The following is a 19,176-nucleotide window of genomic DNA, read 5'->3' on the forward strand; positions in this document are numbered from 1 at the left end:
GCTCCCTGCTAAGGCAATGTCTCCCTAAAACTTTTAATGAAGGAAAAGTGCCAGCCAATGGGAGCTGTCCAGAGTACTGATCTGGCCTGCCGGAGCTTCTTTGCTACAGTCTCCTAACATGCCTCTACTTACTGTGATGTTACTGGAAGTGATTTTGTCCGCTGTGATTTAACTTGATGATACTCTGCTACAGCAGTTTGCCTAATACGACTTGCCTGCAAAGATTCTACCGAATGAGTTTTCCCAAAAGGAACTCTGGCTCTGCTCCTCATTGCAGAACAGGATATGGAAGAAAGAGAAAAAGGGAGGACTTGAGCCTGAGGCTTGAACAGACTTGTTCCTGTAGCACTAAACTATGGATTAGCATGACACCTGAACAGGGCTACAATTTGAAGACAGCAGTTAAAGAATGCTGCTGTTCTACATTCTGCCTGAAGGTAAAACATGTTCTAAATGTAGGTTGGCATATTATGACAACATGGGGGAAAGGTGTATATGCAGAATAAAGAAGTTGCTATGTGCCCAGTGCATAAGATTTAGCTCTAGATGCCTTAAATATGCTTTATAATATTTTTCATGTCCAAGGAAAATGGCTGTATAATTCCCCTATTCCACCCTTTTTAGGACAGTTTTGGCCCACACATATTTTATTAGAGAAAAGCAAAAGTCCTTCATAGGTCAACATAGATGATTTTATGCTATGTTTAGACTCTTGAACCAATATTCTCTGCTTGCAGTCAATAGGCTTATATCCATGCATGAAATTAGAATGAGTTGATTCAGAATAAACTGACAGACATTCTATGATTTTACACAGAACTATGAAAATGAATTTCATTTTCTAAAAGGCACAATTTCATATGCCCACATATACTTCTGACACTAATTAGAATGTCTCCATTTCAATCCACATCATCGTTTGGGAGTAGCACAGAAGACAGTTAGCCGGGCAGAGAGCTAGTCTTTACAGATCCAGCTTCAAAAATGAAAACATGGGGAAAGAAAATGCTACATCTGCATTTACATCAAAACCAAAGCTCTGGACAATTTCAGACAATGTTGGTCTGTTGGAGAAGGACCACAGCTCAATAATGGAGCATCTGTTTACATGAAGAATGTCTCAGGTTCAATTTGTGGCTTCTCCAGGTAGGGCTGGGCATGTACTTTGTCTGAAACTCTGGAGAGCCACTGCCAAACAGTGTAGACAGTAATGAGTAGATATCCCAATGATCTGACTAAGGCAGCCTCCTAGATTCCTGTCTAGTGTAGCAGCTCATTTACTAACATTGCAATAATATTGTACTTCTTGGTCAAAATGAGTATGTGGTAACCTTCAGCAATAACAAGCTGGTTCAACTTTCACTTGGTACTTCAGTTTGATCTTTCTTACAAATTTAATATAGCTTAGCATTTTATACCTAGACTACTTATTTGCTTACTGCAACACATTTATTTTGCATGGCACCTTTCAGCACAAAGTTAGTGCACAACCACATTATAGACAGTATTCTGGTCCTCTCTTGTTTTACAGGATTTTGAATACACCAAATTTTGAAAAACACCAGTATGGGAGAAAGAGAGCTTAACCCCTTTGCCCTCAGTCAATTTTTCAAATTTAAATCCACTCCTGCAAGTTGCTCTGCTTGCCATGGGGCAAACATGCAGGGACCTAGCAAAAAGCAGCTGGGTGGGGGTTCAAGAGAAAAATGGCCCAGGAAAAAAAGATTAAGCACCTCACCAAGCTGTGCACAGTGCACTGCTGCTATGAGGAATATTCTGTGGCCACAGTGAGCTTTTTCTTGGGAACACTGGGAGATACTCAATACATCATTCACTGTATGCATACTTTGCGTTTTCAGATGGGAAAGAAAATCCAGCAATATCAAATCTTCAGTAAACTTGGAGACTCAGCCACCTGTATTTTGTCAGTCACAGATCGGCAGTAAACAACTGCGCACTCCAGCCACCTTAGCAATAGGAGGGATAGCAGCTTTTGTTTACATGATCACCTATCCCAAAATGAAAGGAAAGTGAGTCAAGAGCCCTTCACAGTTTTACCAACAGCTGTTGACTCGCTTCCACCATTGACTTGTTCCTTGCACAATCTGTGAACAAATCAGAAATGGAATCAAGCAGTATTTACCCCAGCAAAACAAATAATTTAAGCAACCGCTAGGTTGTAATATCAAATCCCATTCTCCACAAGGAAGAAACTGCCAGCCGCACAAGTTGTGGCTGGCAAAACATTTATTAAAAACAAAAAAAAATTCCTTCCAGTAGCACCTTAAAGACCAACTAAGTTAGTTCTTGGTATGAGCTTTCGTGTGCATGCACACTTCTTCAGATACACAGAACATTTATTGTTCTTCATCAGCATGTGTAGCATTCTTAAGCAAATAGTTTGAAATGTTAAATATTTCATCTACTCTTTTTGCTGTTCTATCATTTTCCCAAGACATCTGGGTTAAGTATCATAGAAGCATAGAATCATAGAAGCATAGAGTTGGAAGAGACCACAAGGGCCATCGAGTCCAACCCCCTGCCAAGCATCTATGATGTTTTATCATTATCAAGCAGACCAAAAACTATTACTAAGTAATTTTATCAGCTGAAACAACCTACACACCATCCCACCTTCCCTTCATCTTCCAAAGTATAAATGCAACAATCTACCTACTCAGGGCTTTTTTTCCTTTTTCATACAGAACTCACCAGAACTGAGTTCCAGCACCTCTCAGGTGGGTGCCATTGCCATTATAACAGAACAAGGGAGGCTTTCATGTTGAGTTCTGGCACCTCTCTTTCTAGAAAGATAGCCCAACACCTCACCTTTTAGGAGAATCATCTTCTCAAACATATTTCAATGCACTGAGCACCTTCTTGGACACACTTAACATTGCAGGGTGGGGGAGATGGAGGAAAGAGATGACCGCATCCTTTACTCTGAAGTATGTTCTTTTTAAACAAATCTGCTGCCATAAGGGAAAGAACAACATTTATCCTTTAAATTAATGCCTCTTCTAGTATATTGTTCAAATCAAGAAATCAAGGCAAACATAATTAAGGTAATTCAGACATATTGCTTATAAAGAATCAGCAAACGCCTCTGTGGCATTAATCATTGTTGTGATCTGCTTATTTGGGATTTTTATGCCTTGATCTCATGGCAAGAACTCAACAGGCTAAGATGCTTAAGGCAGTTTATGTGAGATGGTTTATGAGCACATATTGGGTATACAGAAATATGTAATGGGCATGAGCATGCCAACCATGCACAAAAAGCTGTGGGATCCAGAAAGGATATTTAAAAATTAATCATAATTATTTTTTTTTAATTGGAGTCAAATAAGCCCATCATTTCTAGCAAAGTCAAATGGGTGCTACTACCCCTGCTTTACTCATTTTCAAGATGATATGAAAACAAATATGCTGCTACCATCTGTTCAACCCCAAGTAAAGTCCAGGGGTGGAATCCAACAAAATCATATTCAGGCTAGACACAACTGAAAACCAAGTTACTCAAGTCCATTGATTTCAGTGACTCGGGAAGAAAGTGTTTTCAGCACACATGAAAGCATATATAAACCTGCATTCCTGTACCCGTGAAAATCTACGAAAGCAAATATATATATATATATATATATATATATATATATATATATATATATATTTGAGCAACAGTGTGGGGGTAGCTGGTGCCTTTTGAAACTTGACCCTGTTTCTCACTCCATGTGTCCATTAAAGTGTTTGAGATGTATTATTGCAAACTTGTATTATACATTAAATCTGCACATAATGATAGTAAAATTACTTGCAGCCCATAAGCTCATTGTGTGTTTCTGATGTGATGCAATCCTGATTGTTAAACTCTATTTATCTACCTCTACTATAGTACGTCTTCATCTTTTACAGATATTCTTTTTATTTTATTGATGAATTGCTTCGCATAAAGAATTCCAAAGTGATTTAACAATAAAAGCATCAACAATAAAAATATATAAAAGTAAGAATTTTCTATGACAAAGCCATCATTTGAGTTAAATAATACTGTCTTTGAATTAACACAGACAATGAGCTTTTATTGATATTATCTTTAGAGGAAACATAAAAAGGTCAATATAACATTATTTAAATTTTGTATTGAAAATATGAGGTCTTTCTCTTGCAACTTGAAAAAGAGACAGCAATCAAAACTCAGGCTTACTGTTTATTGACTAGTTCAGGAATCAGAATAATTAAACCTACAAATGTAATTAAGTATGTACATTAAGGAAGTAGGATTGCAGCCTGGTATATTGGCAAATAGCAAGGAGGAATGCCAATATCACCATTTTAAGATAGAGATTGTTAACAACAGCAATAATCAACAAGAGCGAACAACCGTGTGCTCAAGACAGTTGATCAGTGGTTCCATGCAAGCCTTACTAGGAGGTGAAGATAATTTAATATTATTGTGTCCTGATAAGTTACAGAAATAATAGGAAAGACCAATAGTTCCTGAAGAACTTGTACTTAAGCCACACAACATTAACAGGCAAGTTGACCCAAACTTTTCTCATACAAAAGCCAAGTTCACTTGAGTAAAATAATTTGTCTTGAGTAAACATGTTTAGAATTTGGCTGCACATATTTGGTTCAATCATTTCCACAAGAAGGTATTTACTGTACTGAAATAAATTAGCTTACATGTAGTAGAACCCAAACACAACAAATTTGAAGAGATTTGTGAACTTAATATGTGCACCCAAATAAGAAACCCAAGGCCCAGAGAATTCAACAAAACTTATTTTCTAATAAGTGTGTTTCTAGAATTGCATACTTAATTTGTTATTGTTTTCAATGCAATCCTATGCATGTTTACTCAAAAGTCTCCTTGTATTCAACAGTGTTTACTGCCAGGTACCTGGAAGTAATCCCCATTGAATTCAGTGGAACATATTTTTAAGTAGACATGTATAGGATTGACCCGTTCAAATAATAGCCACTCCACTTATATTATCAAGTAGTTGAACTACAGCAGTCCTCTATAACAAGCTATTTTCTTTCTTTCTTTCTTTCTTTCTTTCTTTCTTTCTTTCTTTCTTTCTTTCTTTCTTTCATCTATCTATCTATCATGGCAAGAGTCTCTCTAAAACCACCTACATATCTGATGAGCCAACATTAAATACTAATTATAAACTGTATAACTGATTAATGAAAGAAAACCAATTTTCCAAACTAAGACATTCCTGACAAGTTCATTAGCACTTTTGCAAGTCTACTGCTATGGAGCATAGTAGTAGTAATTTTATGTTTCACAAAGCTTTCATATATCAATTGTATAACCTACATGCCTTCATTTGCTTCCAGGCACAATAAGCTAAGGTGTTACTATCTCTCTCACCAACGCTCCCCAAAGTGGCAATACTGTTTTTAAACAGGAATTGTGCAAACATTTATAATAATGAGATTAAAACAGCAACAACATGAAAGACAATGTGTTATATGGTGGAATGTGTAAGGGCAACTGTTTTTGAAATTCCACTAATAAGGTTTAATAGCATTTTAAAGTTATGTAGCAAAAAATGCAGGATTTTGTCTCAAGTTTAAGAAATACAACTAATAAGTATAACACTTTCAATCAAACAAAACCCTCCAGTGAATCTATACTCCAATTTAGCAATAACAATATTCATTTTATAAATGTCAACATAATCTTTGGTTCCGAAGCTGTCAGACAATTTAGCACAGGGGGGTGAAAAAAACCCTTCATCATCTTTCAGAGAGAACATGCTAGGATGCCAACACGGCAACAATGTGAATAACATCACCTTTAGTTCAGGTCCAGAATTTTCTTATCAGCAGCTTTTCCTAATATACAGCACAGAGTGTCACGGGCAATACTTCTGCCAACCAATTAATGGGAATGCAAACCAATAATATCCCATAATAACTTTAGCACTTTGCCTGAAAACAAATTATCTCCTTTCGAGCAATGAAATCATCCAAAAATCACAAAGCAGCATCATGGTGTAATGTGAGGGGGGGGGGGAGGGGATTCAAGCCTTTTAGCTGTGTGTGTGTGTGTGTGTGTTATTCAGAGAGTTCTTCTTTGTTGTCTGCCAATAAATTACAAAAAGAGGCAGTCATATTTGAAAGTACAACCATTAGGCTGTGTGGTACGGAATGCTGCAATACAGGCAGGGAAGGAACAATAAGAAAAACACAATACCTTTAGTAAGTCTCCTCAGAATTTGACAACGGCATTTAAAAGAGACAGCTATCATTCTTGCTTACTGCCTTCCGTGGCAAAGTATACTCAAGGCTCAGCTTTGGTGGCTGCAGCAGAAGTATATGAATTCTTCACGCGCATACCAGAAGAAAGATAGTCCCAGCGGGGAGTGACAAAGCTTAATTCTTCTTGGCTGATGCAGAGATCAGCTCCATGTCATCTAGCAAAGCTGTGTCATTCAGTACTAGTACTACTACCGCCACCGCTTGCAGCACCAGATCAATGGCTTAAAAAGAAGAAGAAGAAGCAATATTTCTCTTAACAGCTGCAAAGCATCAAATAGTGTAAGATCCCGGCAAAGATAACTGAACGCAGCTAGGTTACCAGCCTCCCAGAGTCCTGTACTGTGCTAGTGAGCTTCAGTTTCTGTTCCAGGCAAAGGACCATGCATTTCAGCACAATCAGGGGATTTTCCCTCCTCCCGCTCTCGCTCCCCCTCCTCAAATCCTTCAGATATTTTAACTCTCTCCCAGCATTGCTCGCTGAACAATAACAAGGGGAAATGCATAATCATCAGCATTCTTTATTACAAATGGCAAAATTTTAAATAGCCGCGAGTTCCCCACCCCAATTTAAAAATGATTTCGGTGTGAAAGGATGCCCTGCTGAGAATGAGGGGGAGGGAGGAAGAGAGAGAGAGAGAGAGAGAGAGAGAGAGAGAGAGAGAGAGAGAGAGAGAGAGAGAGAGAGAGAGAGAGAGAGAGAGAGAGAGAGAGAGAGAGAGAGAGAGAGAGAGACCCACAAGCCATACAGCAGCAGGAGGACAGGCAGTTTTCCAAGTAGGTACAATCGTGAAGCATAATGATGCTACACAGACAACACACTGTGAGTCAGGATGCCTCTGGAAGGAGAATGAAACATAAGCTCTCACTAGGTGGACGCATTTATACTTAGCCTTTCATAAATAATCCACCATAATCTTACCAAATACAACACATGGCTCTATATTACTCAATTTATCAAAGTATTTTACAGCCTCTTATCAAAGCTAAGCAAATTAACTTGCCCATTTACACTTCATTCACAAAATAATGAGGTGGAACGGTGGCAATGACAGCTTTTCTAACCCTTGCAGACCAACCTAAGACTCTTCTTGTGGTTTTAAAAAAAGAAGTCGTCTAGAAAGATCTGGATATAAAACTTCAAAGACTGACTTGAGATCTCCTTTATGATGTTTGGGGGATTGCTTGGGTACAGTAATGCTTTTTAGCCTTCTTATCTATTTTTTTAAAACAAGATGGGGAAATTTAAAAGACTGTCGGTCATGGCGGATTACTATTTAAAATTTGTATTATTATGGATAAACCTCACACCTTTAAATGGTCAAGCATGGCAGGAAAGGGACAATCCCAACTAAAGAAATATTGGTTTTCTTTTGAAATAGGTTTGGACTTTGAAGAATTTCTAGGGGCAAAGTAGATCAATAGTGGGAGATCACCACCAAATAACTCCAGTCTACAAGTTGTCGAAATTTGACGTTGCATTTCATTTCTAAATGAAAAAAATGGTTAAAAACAACAGTTCTGAACAAACTTCAATAACATGCATTTTAGCAGTTAAGCTTTTGAGGGTATGAAGGGATGCCTGACAATTGTCAGAAACAGATGAAAAAGAAAGGGGTGTTGCCTTTTCATATTGCATTATGCTTGGAATGACTCCTCATCCTACATCTGGTCCACTGAGCCTCTTGGGCTTGCCGATTAGAAGTTTGGCGGTTCGAATCTGCACAACGGGGTGAGCTCCTGTTGCAATGTCCCAGCTCCTGCCTACCTAGCAGTTCGAAAGCATGTCAGTGCAAGTAGATAAATAGGTACCACTGTGATGGGAAGGTAAACGGCGTTTCCGTGAGCTCTGGTTTCCGTTATTGTGTTCCATTGCTCCAGAAGCAATTTAGTTATGCTGGCCACATAACCTGGTGGACGAACACCGGCTCCCTCAGCCTGAAAGCAAGATGAGCGCCGCAACCCCATAGTCACCTTTAACTGGACTTAACTGTCCAGGGGTCCTTTACCTTTACCATAGGAGCATCAAATTTGCAAAGTCTACTCTAAGCAGCAAGAGCAGCAAGAGCAGGATGAATACCAGAATACATTCCACTGACAACATAATATGCCCCCCCCACCCTGCTAAACACTTCTGCAGTCCACAGTACCTGTCACCCACCATTACTTAAGTCTTCTTTTGAACCCTTCTGTTTCAGGTCAGCTACATTCATTTTCCAGTCACATTTAAATGATGTCCATTGATTTCAATTGAGTATATCTAATGTTGAATATCACTGTACATATTAGATTTAATCAGTGCCAACCCTCTATATTGCAGTTGACCTTGAGGTTTCAAAGAATTTTAATCAAACTAGGTTAAACTTCTTGAGTATATCAATGCATTCAATGCCACTCATTAATTATTGCCGGTAGCAATATGTCTTTCACCTATGTTTCAGATCTTGTTGGTTACATTTTTGTTTGCAAGTATGGAAGCTTTGCCCATCTAATCTCTGCACAAATAGCTGGTGTGTATCCAAAAGAAGGTGATGCACTACAAAGGACAATTGTAGAAAGGTTAATCCAAGCCCATGTAACGTCAACCATTCTAAATATCTGATTCTTTGCACGTTCTAAATACCTTCTACGCTATTTGGTGCAAAAAGCTACTTGTAAGAGTCCTAACAAAAAATATTCCTTCCAGTAGCACCTTAAAGACCAACTAAGTTAGTTCTTGGTATGAGCTTTCGTGTGCATGCACACTTCTTCAGATACACTGAAACAGAAGTTTCCAGACCCTTCTATATAGTGAGAAGGTGGGGAGGGGTATTACTCAGAAGGGTGGTGGGAATGGGTGATGGGCAGATAGCTGTGATGAGCCTGTTGACGACTCTTAACGACTGCAATAGGTCTTACAGGAAAAAGCAATGGGTGAGAAGGTGAAAAGTGGCTTTGTCATGTATAATGAGATAAGAATCCAATGTCTTTGTTCAGACCAGGTTTCTCCATGGTTTTAAGTTTGGTGATAAGTTGCAATTCAGCAGCTTCTCTTTCCAGTCTATTTCTGAAATTCCTTTGTAGTAAAACAGCTACTTTGAGATCTTGTATAGAATGTCCTGGGAGATTGAAGTGTTCTCCTACTGGTTTCTCTGTCTTGTGATTCCTGATGTCCGATTTATGTCTGTTTATTCTTTGGCGTAAGGTCTGGCCTGTTTGTCCAATATAGAGAGCTGAAGGACACTGTTGGACACTGTAAGAGTCCTGTCGTTGTTGTTGTTGAAATTGGGTGCCATATGATTATACTTGCTTTACTTAAGTCTTCAGTTAAAGAACGTAATATTCATACTAAATACCAATCAATTTTTTTCACCTAAGTGAAATATTTTTTTTGAAAGGAGATACAAAGTACATTTACTAATATGTCATTTTGCCAAGTGTTCATTTCGCTAAGTGTTCAGAACAGCAGTCAACAGCACAGCTTCATCTTCTTGTGGTTGGAATAATATTGTTTCTGGGATAACAATTTTATTTTTAAAATATGCAAAGCGATTTATACATAGTTGAGGGTAAAGGGTTAACTGCCTGTAAACTGCTGAGTTTTGCCAAGAGCTGTGGAAATAACAGCAAATGGTACCTGAATAACAGTTAAACTGTCATTGTTTACAACTGGTCAAACCAGGGTTAGTTCTGTGAGTGCAGTTTCTGTCAATTATATATACAGGGGTATAACAACAACAACAACAACAACAATATAGATTTGATTCAATCCTAGTTAAAGGTAAATGAAGGGGACAGACTTCCACCCAAATGATGGGAATAGGAGGTCCTTGGATAGTGAGAAGAAAAAGACCAAGTTCTTGTCAACGGATGAGAGTTCCTGAGAGAGTAAAGAGTGGCTGGTGGTCTGCTGAAGAAAGAGCAGTAACATGGGCATGGAGGTACTCAGAGAGGCTGAGCTGACCCCACTGCCTGGAGCAGAGGAAGGTCTGTGGGGAAGAGCATGTGCCTCTGAAGGCAGCCTTCAAGAGAAGTTCTACAGCCAAGTGTAAGAGGCATGGCTGAGAACCTGAGGCAACATCAGTTGGTGGACCAGAAGGAAGACTGCAGTAGTCTTTAAACAGACCCGATTAAAGACTGCAAGAAGACTTCTCAGTTTTGTTGATACGTAACAATTACCTGGGGAGGAGTGATATAAGATTTGAAGGGGGGAAAACCTGACATATCTATCCTTGCAAAGTAACAGGAATCCAGTATTGCATTTGCTGTATCATTTAGAGTGAGAGTAACCATAGAATGGAAATGATTTTTATTTACAACAACTGCAGCAAAGTGAAGTAACCCAAGTGGTTTATTAGGTAAGTATACATACAAATTCCTGCCAACCTAGCAGTTCGAAAGCACATCAAAGTGCAAGTAGATAAATAGGTAGCGCTCCGGCGGGAAGGTAAACGGCATTTCCGTGCACTGCTCTGGTTCGCCAGAAGCGGCTTAGTCATGCTGGCCACATGACCTGTAAGCTGTACGCTGTCTCCCTCGGCCAATAAAGCGAGATGAGCAACCCCAGAGTCGTCCACAACTGGACCTAATGGTCAGGGGTACCTTTACCTTACATACAAATATCATCATAAGTTTATACTTATAACTATTCTGCTATGTTTTCATATTTGGATCTATGTTCTGTTCTATGCTTAGCTACAGCTACTAGTAAGTAAATTGATGAAGAAAATAAATGGTATTGGTATATATGGTAGCAGCGGTAATAAAGGGGTTAGGAAAAAGAAGAAATAGGTCACAGCTAAGGGGGGAAAACTAATGTGTGGGGCACCTCTCCATAATACTATATAATAAAGTAATAGAAGGGTTCTCATAGCTCTAACTACTACTCATAGTTCCATCATATTTTGGCTTTCCCCATGGCTTTACTTATGTTAGAGGGCAATAATTTACAGTATTGCTTCTCTTGATTTTTTGTTTTAAAGGATCTAGTTTGGGCAAGCAGTAAATCATATTTAGCTGATGCTTAAGTATGCTCCTTAAGTACTTTCCTTCATGTGGATATTTTTCTTTACTCAGGTCTTTTATGACAGTTACTACATATTTGTTGTTTAACTCGTCTAATAAATTCCCACTTCTTCACATTTTGCTGAGCTGCATCATCATTCAAATGTCATGGTGGTTTAAATGTATTATCCAGGAAAAAGTTCAGAGTGCCTAAGAAGCTGTTCACATAAAACTAAACCTGCACATAATACTATTGCACATAATTGCAATTACTTCCTCTAGCATACTAAAAAAAAATCAGTACTTCCCAGCTGCCCATAACATAGAAAAAATATGTTGCTTCCTGAAGGATGTGAGTTGGCTCTTTAACCTATATGCATTGACAACATTTAGGTAAAGGTAAAGGGACCCCTGAGCATTAGGTCCAGTCGTGGCCGACTCTGGGGTTCATCTCGCTTTACTGGCCGAGGGAGCCGGTGTACAGCTTCCGGGTCATGTGGCCAGCAGGACTAAGCCGCTTCTGGCGAACCAGAGCAGCGCATGGAAACGCCATTTACCTTCCTGCCGGAGTGGTACCTATTTATCTATTTGCACTGTGACGTGCTTTCGAACTGCTAGGTTGGCAGGAGCAGGGACCTGCATTTATGTCCAGTCTTCTTGCATTTATGCATGGGAATGGGATTCTTAGTCCTCAGTAATATCTTCCTACCTAGTTCTTACAAGAAGAGGCATTGCTTATAGGAACAGAGCAGAGCATCCAAACTCCTCCTCCTCCTCTTCTTCTTCTTCTTCTTCTTCTTCTTCTTCTTCTTCTTCTTCTTCTTTTTCAAGTTTTAATTTCAAGAAGAAATCAAAGTACAGGAAACTTAAAATGAACACCTTTTTGGTCCACCTAGCTCAGTACACTGATTGGCAGCAGCTCCCTAAAGTTTAAAGCAGAAAGCGCTCCTAAGCCAATATGGAAATTCCAGGGATTGAAGCCAGAATCTTCTGCATGCAACTCTTCCACTGAGCTGCAGCCCTTCCCCAAGGGCAGTATGCACAATTCAGTTGTGCTTTTCCTCCACTGCTTTGTTACAAGCCATGTGAAGATGCTCTAAATTACGAGTTATGTAAGGAGAATCAAATCACATTTTGTTTCATAGCTTATTTATAAGCCCTAGGGAGAATATCAAGGTTTGGTGAGTTAAGAGATCTGTTTTAGTGAGCGTGTTTTAATATAGTGTCGTGTGTGTACCTTCATATAACATTGTTACTACTGTAAACTGCCATTGGCTGCTTGTTTTATAGGGACATTGAATGTTATTAGCCGCAAAATATTTTTAAGCCACCTTTGCTAAAAATTAAATAACCTTTTAAAAATAGATTTTGCTACAGAACAGGAGACAAAGTGAACTGCTGTTATGAAGCAATGTTCCTGGCTCTAAACATGAGCTTGCTACTGCACACCTCTGCTCAAGCATTGGTTAAACACTGCCTGGAAAGCACCACTTATGCAAAAAAAAATTGCGGTATGGTACCCTTTAAAGGTGGTATAGTTTCTCACCCACCATGTGTTAGAAGTAGAACAGTAGCTGCCAACCTTTTCAGTTGACTCACCTTTTATTTTAACAAAAGAAGAAGAAGAAGAGGAGGAGGAGGAGGAGGAGTTTGGATTTGATATCCAGCTTTATCACTACCTGAAGGAGTCTCAAAGTGGCTAACATTCTTCTTTACCTTCCTCCCTCACAACAAACACTCTGTGAGGTGAGTGGGGCTGAGAGCCCAAGGTCACCCAGCAGCTGCACATGGAGGAGCAGAGACGCGAACCTGGTTCCACACATTACGAGTTCACCACTCTTAACCACTACACCACACTGGCTCTGTATTATGCACCTGTATTATGTTTACGTTTCTCCTGTTGCTCTCTTCTCTAAAAGGCTACAAAAGAAAATGGTGATGGTCATGGCATTGGTGTACCTAGTTCTCAATATGACCACTTCTAGGTTCTCACCCTCCCATTAAAAAACAATATGTTAGCACAGTGGTTTTACAACTTCCTGCCTTTTCATCATGACTTGTTTGCCCAAGGCATGCTCCTGTTGGAGTCTGTGCTCTCTGCAAAAGATTTTGGGACCATATTCTAGGGCAGAGGTAACCAACAAGGTGCTTTGTAGATGATGTGGCATGTGGAACACCCATCATTGCTGACCATTGGCTCTAGGGGCTGGAGCTTATGGGAAATCTAGTCCAACGGCATGTGGAGGATACTTTGTTGGCTACCCCTATTCTAGGGTGTTCACACAGTTCCCCCAGAATGCTGACTATGCCTGCTGAACCTCACCATTGGAGCTAAGCTTATAGCTATCCAGAACAGGGACACAGTTGAGTACAGTCCTCCAGTCATCTGGCCACGCCTCCTTCCCATACATACCTTATCTCTAGGCCACACCTCTCAAAAGCCCTGCTTTGCACCCTTCTTGAGTATATTGGCTGACTAGAATGTGTCCTTGAATTCTGACAATGCTTCTTTGGTTCCCAGAGAGAGGATAAAGAAGGGTGTTCAAATGTGTGCAGAAAGAAATCTACCATACATTTATTTTATTTTTCCTTCACACCACTGGCATGTGGCCCCAGGAAGGTTGCTTAGAAAGGAATGCAGACCTTGGTATGAAAAAGACTCCCCACCTAGATCAGGATCTGCTGCTCCTCCACAAACTGAATTTAGGTAGTTTTGCAGGGAGGAATCTGTGAAGGTTAACAAGGTCCTGCACTAGCTGATGAACCCCTGCTAAGCTGCAAAGAAACCCTGGGGGTTCCCCTGGACATATCTTTGAAAGCCACTGTGTTAGCACAATAAAGGGGTTCCATTTAGTAGCTTTTATGTGTGATGGAAAAGATACTCTCAGCTACCAAAGAATTGAATTTGAAGAGGCATAAAACTTCTACATAAAACATAAAAGAAGAAGAAGAAGAGTTTGGATTTGATATCCCGCCTTTCACTCCCTTTAAGGAGTCTCAAAGCGGCTAACATTCTCATTTCCCTTCCTCCCCCACAATAAACACTCTGTGAGGTGAGTGGGGCTGAGAGACTTCAGAGAAGTGTGACTGGCCCAAGGTCACCCAGCAGCTGCATGTGGAGGAGCGGAGACATGAACCCGGTTCACCAGATTACAAGTCTACTGCTCTTAACCACTACACCACACTGGCTCTCATAAAAATGTGCAGTACTGATGCATACACTGTTCCACATTGTTCCACATTGTTTCAGCAGGGTCTGCATGGTCCCATTCAAATAAACATTATATTATTTCACAAAATTTATACACTGATTGCAAAAAACACTCAAAGTGGTTTACAAATAGAGCTTATAGAGCAGCAATGCTAGGTGGCACATGCTCAGTGTTTGAGAAAAGTCCACCTATTCTCACAGTAATAATTTGCTAACATTTGCAGCAGCTGCCTTCTTGGTTTAGCTTCCTGAAGCCCCCTTAAGAGGCATAAAAGGCAGACTTTCAGAATACTACTGAGAATTCTTCTAAGTATCTTCTGTCAGCGAGATTCATAAAGGACTTGCAGCGTTTGAAAATACTGTATAATGAAATAAGGCGCAACCAGGCTAGTTTTTCACCAGTGTTGAAAAGCTCAACAACAGAGCGAAAATACAACTGAAAGCAAAGGCATCAAGTGCCAACACATTTCAAAGGCAAAAATAAAAGGAACTGCAACACCAAAAAAATAAAATAAATGAGCCAGACAGGCAAAACTACTGTTAGTTTCAGCTAGCAACATGCATGTAATTAAAAGCTGTGGGGTTTAATGTAATCTCAAAGTAAGCGATCGCTCTGTAATCTTAAAAGCAGGGAATCTGTCTATCCCAAAAAAACTGCTTCCATTTGCTACTGCATATGGTTAAAGATATGTAATTCCATTCAGGCTTTGTACTTTCCCGATTAGTCATCGTGATGATCTTCCTGCTGTCAGGGTTTGACAATTAAAAAGCATTGACTGCAACCTCTTATTTGCAGGAAAGCAAATGGGGAAAGAACTGCTACGAGCAGGACTATGGGGCAGTCAGTAAAATTGAACTGGGGGATTAAAGATGGGGAGGGGTCATACCCCAGTGGCAGACCATGAAGGCTGTTGGGGTCAGTGTTAGCACCAGGCATCTTTGGCACCTCCCAGCTGCTCGATCTGGCCACCATTGTTCTGGAGCATTGTGAGAGAAATTACAAGGTGGCTAGACGCAACTGTCCAGAGCATCTCTTGGAGCGATGTAGTAATAGAAACAGCCCTCCAAGACCCACTGACAGAGGAGGAGGCCCATGAGAAGACTTAGCCCAAGACCCCCTTCAAACCTAGATTCAGCTGTGCAAAAGGCACCATGTTTAATCTCTGACACTGCCTATTAAAAGGACTGGGAAAGATTCCGGAAAGCAAAGCCGAACTGAGTAGAGACCACTGGACTAGGTGCGCCTACACACTGTTTCAGTGCTCCCTGATAAAATATGCCTTATTTGTGTTGCCCTTCTTCCAGGCTTTTGCAGACACACCTCTTTACACAAACATTCCTTTGCTCTCTCAACCTGGGTTTCCTCTTTCCATTGTTGTATTGTTTTAATGAGATTGCATTTTATTTTTTTGCTTATTTAAATTATGTAAGTTTATGTTTTAACATTTTAAACTATCTTTAATCAAGTTTTGCACACTAGTAGAAATTCGTGTGTGTGTGTGTGTGTGTGTATGAACATGAACATCTAATTTAATAATGTTACTTGGGAAATAAGGGACAAATCTGCAACAGGAAGCTGCATAATAAGAAAACATAGAAGCATATCTGTAACATTAAAATAAAAAAGCAGTCTGTGCTTTTAAAATGCTAATTATGAGAAGAGAAGATTCACTGAAAAGAGAAGCCGTTTCACCAATACAATGATATTAATCTGTGTGTGCAAACTGCAAGACAATATTCAATTTCCTTTGCTGAAAGTTAACCTAAGTACAGGAATTGCAACTGCTAGGTGAGGCAGGGATGTGATTTGTGCAGCAGCAACCCAACTCCAAATTACTCTTAGTCAAAATTCTGTATACAGTGGTACCTTGGGTTACAGACTCTTCAGGTTACATACGCTTCAGGTTACAGACTCCACTAACCCAGAAATAGTACCTCGGGTTAAGAACTTTGCTTCAGGATGAGAACAGAAATCACATGGCGGCGGCGCGGCAGCAGCAGGAAGCCCCATTAGCTAAAGTGGTACCTCAGGTTAAGAACAGTTTCGGGTTAAGAACAGACCTCCAGAACGAATTAAATTCTTAACCTGATGTACCACTGTACTGGACAGCATTCCTTAAGTGAAGAAGAACCCATGAAGGGTATGAGGAATGAAATTATATACCCTTTATCAGCGGATATTAGGGAAATAAAACAAAAATACTTGGACTTGACAGCAGACTCTGATACAAATAGGTTTTGTTCTTTAAAAAGACCTAGTGGAATGATGTAAAAGGTCAATATGATACACATCCTTCTATAGGTCTATCTTATTAAAATCACTGGAAGAAATCCAGATTTTTACTTCCAAGCTCATAAATCTCAGTGACTTAAAAGGAATTTATAAGCTTGTAAGTAGCTTCAGAATAGTGCCCTTTGCTGTGCACACTTAAATTAGCTTTGGATTTTCAATTCATCACCTGCAGTTCCCACTTCACCTGCATGGCAATTTAAATGGACAAAATGAGTATTAAAGTCTCTATGCACTAGTGATAAGATGACTGTTCATTTGAAAGTGAACTTTTTAAAAATAAATAAATCATGAATTGGGCTCATTTTAGGAATGAAGCAGAAAATGGCTAGCCTAATGAGCAGCCCCTAGGCATGGATGTTAAAACCTCAGAGCCTTTTTCAGGCACAGAAGACAAGAGTCAGCAGTACTGACTCCTACAGACAGTGCCCTGGTTTGCACATTAACAATAAGCCATACTTAGACATAAACTGTTGCTTATTGTGAAACAGTAGTGCTTTGGTGCATGCAGCTCAAACACTCCTGCTTCACCCCGCTTGCCCTTAGGAGAAAGAAACCACAAAGCCTGGCCTAGCGTTACATGTGAACCAGTGCCCATCGGTTGCTTCTTTCCAAGCAAACTGCAAGTAGAAGCCAAGGTTTGTTTTTGACTTACTGCTCATGGTTTGTTTGGGAGAAACAAACAAGTACTGGGTTGCATAGAATGCTAAGCTAAGCATCATCGTTTGTTTCTTTGGGATGCAGGCAGAGAAGGGCAGGGCCAGAGTGACTGAGCAGTGTGTGCCAGCAAGGCACTCATTTGTGGCAAGTCGTGGCTTATTTATGACCATGGATAACCATTAGCCATGAATGAGGCCAGTATTAAGCTTTTGGATTGGCTGGACCTCCAGCAATTGATCTCAGGAACCACAGCTTGCAGGGCATACACAACCATTTAAAATGTTCCATTCCACTTTCCACTATAATATGTCTCACATTAAAACAGATTTCCACTTCCTCTCCTTTCCCTTAGCCCACAAAAACTGCTCCAGAGGATTCCCCAACCTTCTGAAGGACCTGGTGAGGGTGTCTGGGCAGCTTGAGAGGAGTGGGTAGTTTCACTGTCCAGGTGGAAGTCTTCTGCCTGAGCAGAACGAAAGTATTGGATACAACCCAATGTTAAGATAACAGCAACAAATAGCAACAACTAACAAAAAGAAGTTAAATAATATGGATAAACATTAGCAGCCAAAGAGAAACCCCAGGTGTAGATTCCATTTGACAGGCACATTCATTCTCTCTCTCTCTCTCTCTCTCTCTCTCTCTCTCTCTCTCTCTCTCTCTCTCACACACACACACACACACACACACAGACACACACATTTTCACCAAAGAAGATTTAGAGAATAGGACTTTCTAATCTTAAATAAATAAAAATGACCCAAAAGGCTGTTAGGATAGAATCAATGCAACAACTGAGGCTCCAAACAAAAGAACTGCCGAATTTGCAAAGAATTGATAGCTTAACCTTACACCAATCACTTCCAACACTGGTCACTAATACTTCAGCAAGATCTCACTTCTATTCATCACTTCTATTTAATGGCTTCTCTAATAAAGCTTTAAAATCCACCAGAGCTAAAGCTACTTAATAGCCACATTTGGTTATACTGTAACACTGGCCATTAACAATGGTTAGTCAAATTAGTTTGTGTACAAGCTGCATGCTAATGCATGCAGTCCAAACACTCCCACTCTGTTCTTGCCTTCCTCCCAGTCGGGAAACAAACCATGAAGCAACCTGCTTAACATTACACCCCATGGTTTGTTTCCCTCAAACAAAACAAAATCATATACATACAATCAAAACTCTACGGTTTGTTTTCCCTTTGAGAGTTGAGCAGGAGTGCTCAGGCTGTGCGCACTAGCGAGCAAACAAATTTGACTAACCATAGGCAACAGCCAGAATTATATCCAAACATGGCCATATAATTCTTTGCTTCTTCTCACAGGTAGCATAAAATATGTCCAGGGAAACATGGTTTTATGGGGAACATTATTAATAAATGCACCAATGGCAAGCAGATATAAAAATGAAGCAAATATTAAGAAAAACAACAACTTAAAACCTGCTTATCATAATAAATGTCTATCATAACCTTAGGACATTAAAGGACCCATCAAAACCCGACAGTCATGAAATCTATCTATAAAAGACAATTTCCAACTACATCATGTTATTTCTTATGGGCAAATCACTGCTTTAATTACCTTTCCCAAAAAATAATTAAAAGCTCACTCAGTGATTTCATATTGCAGCACATTAGAGCTGTATGACCACTTCATGCAAGTTACTATGGAGCTGAGCAACAACACTGTAACATGTGTGAGGCTGAGGTCATAGAACTGTAAAGTTGGAAGGGACCCTAAGGATCATCTA

The 19,176-nt window shown here is 39.8% G+C and overlaps 1 protein-coding gene across 20 annotated transcripts in view; it reads right to left on the reverse strand.

Moving 5' to 3' along the window:
- The window catches only part of GRIP1 (glutamate receptor interacting protein 1), a 328,693-nt gene that overhangs the window by 131,645 nt on the left and 177,872 nt on the right, over window positions 1-19,176 (reverse strand). Inside the window, exon 1 of one of the 20 annotated variants that reach the window (XM_081927991.1) lies at window positions 6,212-6,706. The exons of 17 other annotated variants lie outside the window; for them this stretch is intronic. In XM_081927991.1, coding sequence (XP_081784117.1) covers window positions 6,212-6,266 — 55 coding nt within the window. In that variant the 5' untranslated portion in view covers window positions 6,267-6,706. Of the gene's footprint in view, window positions 1-6,211; window positions 6,707-19,176 lie in introns of those variants that run through there. 2 more of the 20 variants (XM_081927992.1, XM_081927995.1) reach the window with 2 other exon arrangements.

The sequence above is a fragment of the Podarcis melisellensis genome, assembly GCF_964234715.1.
Source record: "Podarcis melisellensis genome assembly, chromosome: 10".
NCBI classification, from domain to species: Eukaryota; Metazoa; Chordata; class Lepidosauria; order Squamata; family Lacertidae; genus Podarcis; species Podarcis melisellensis.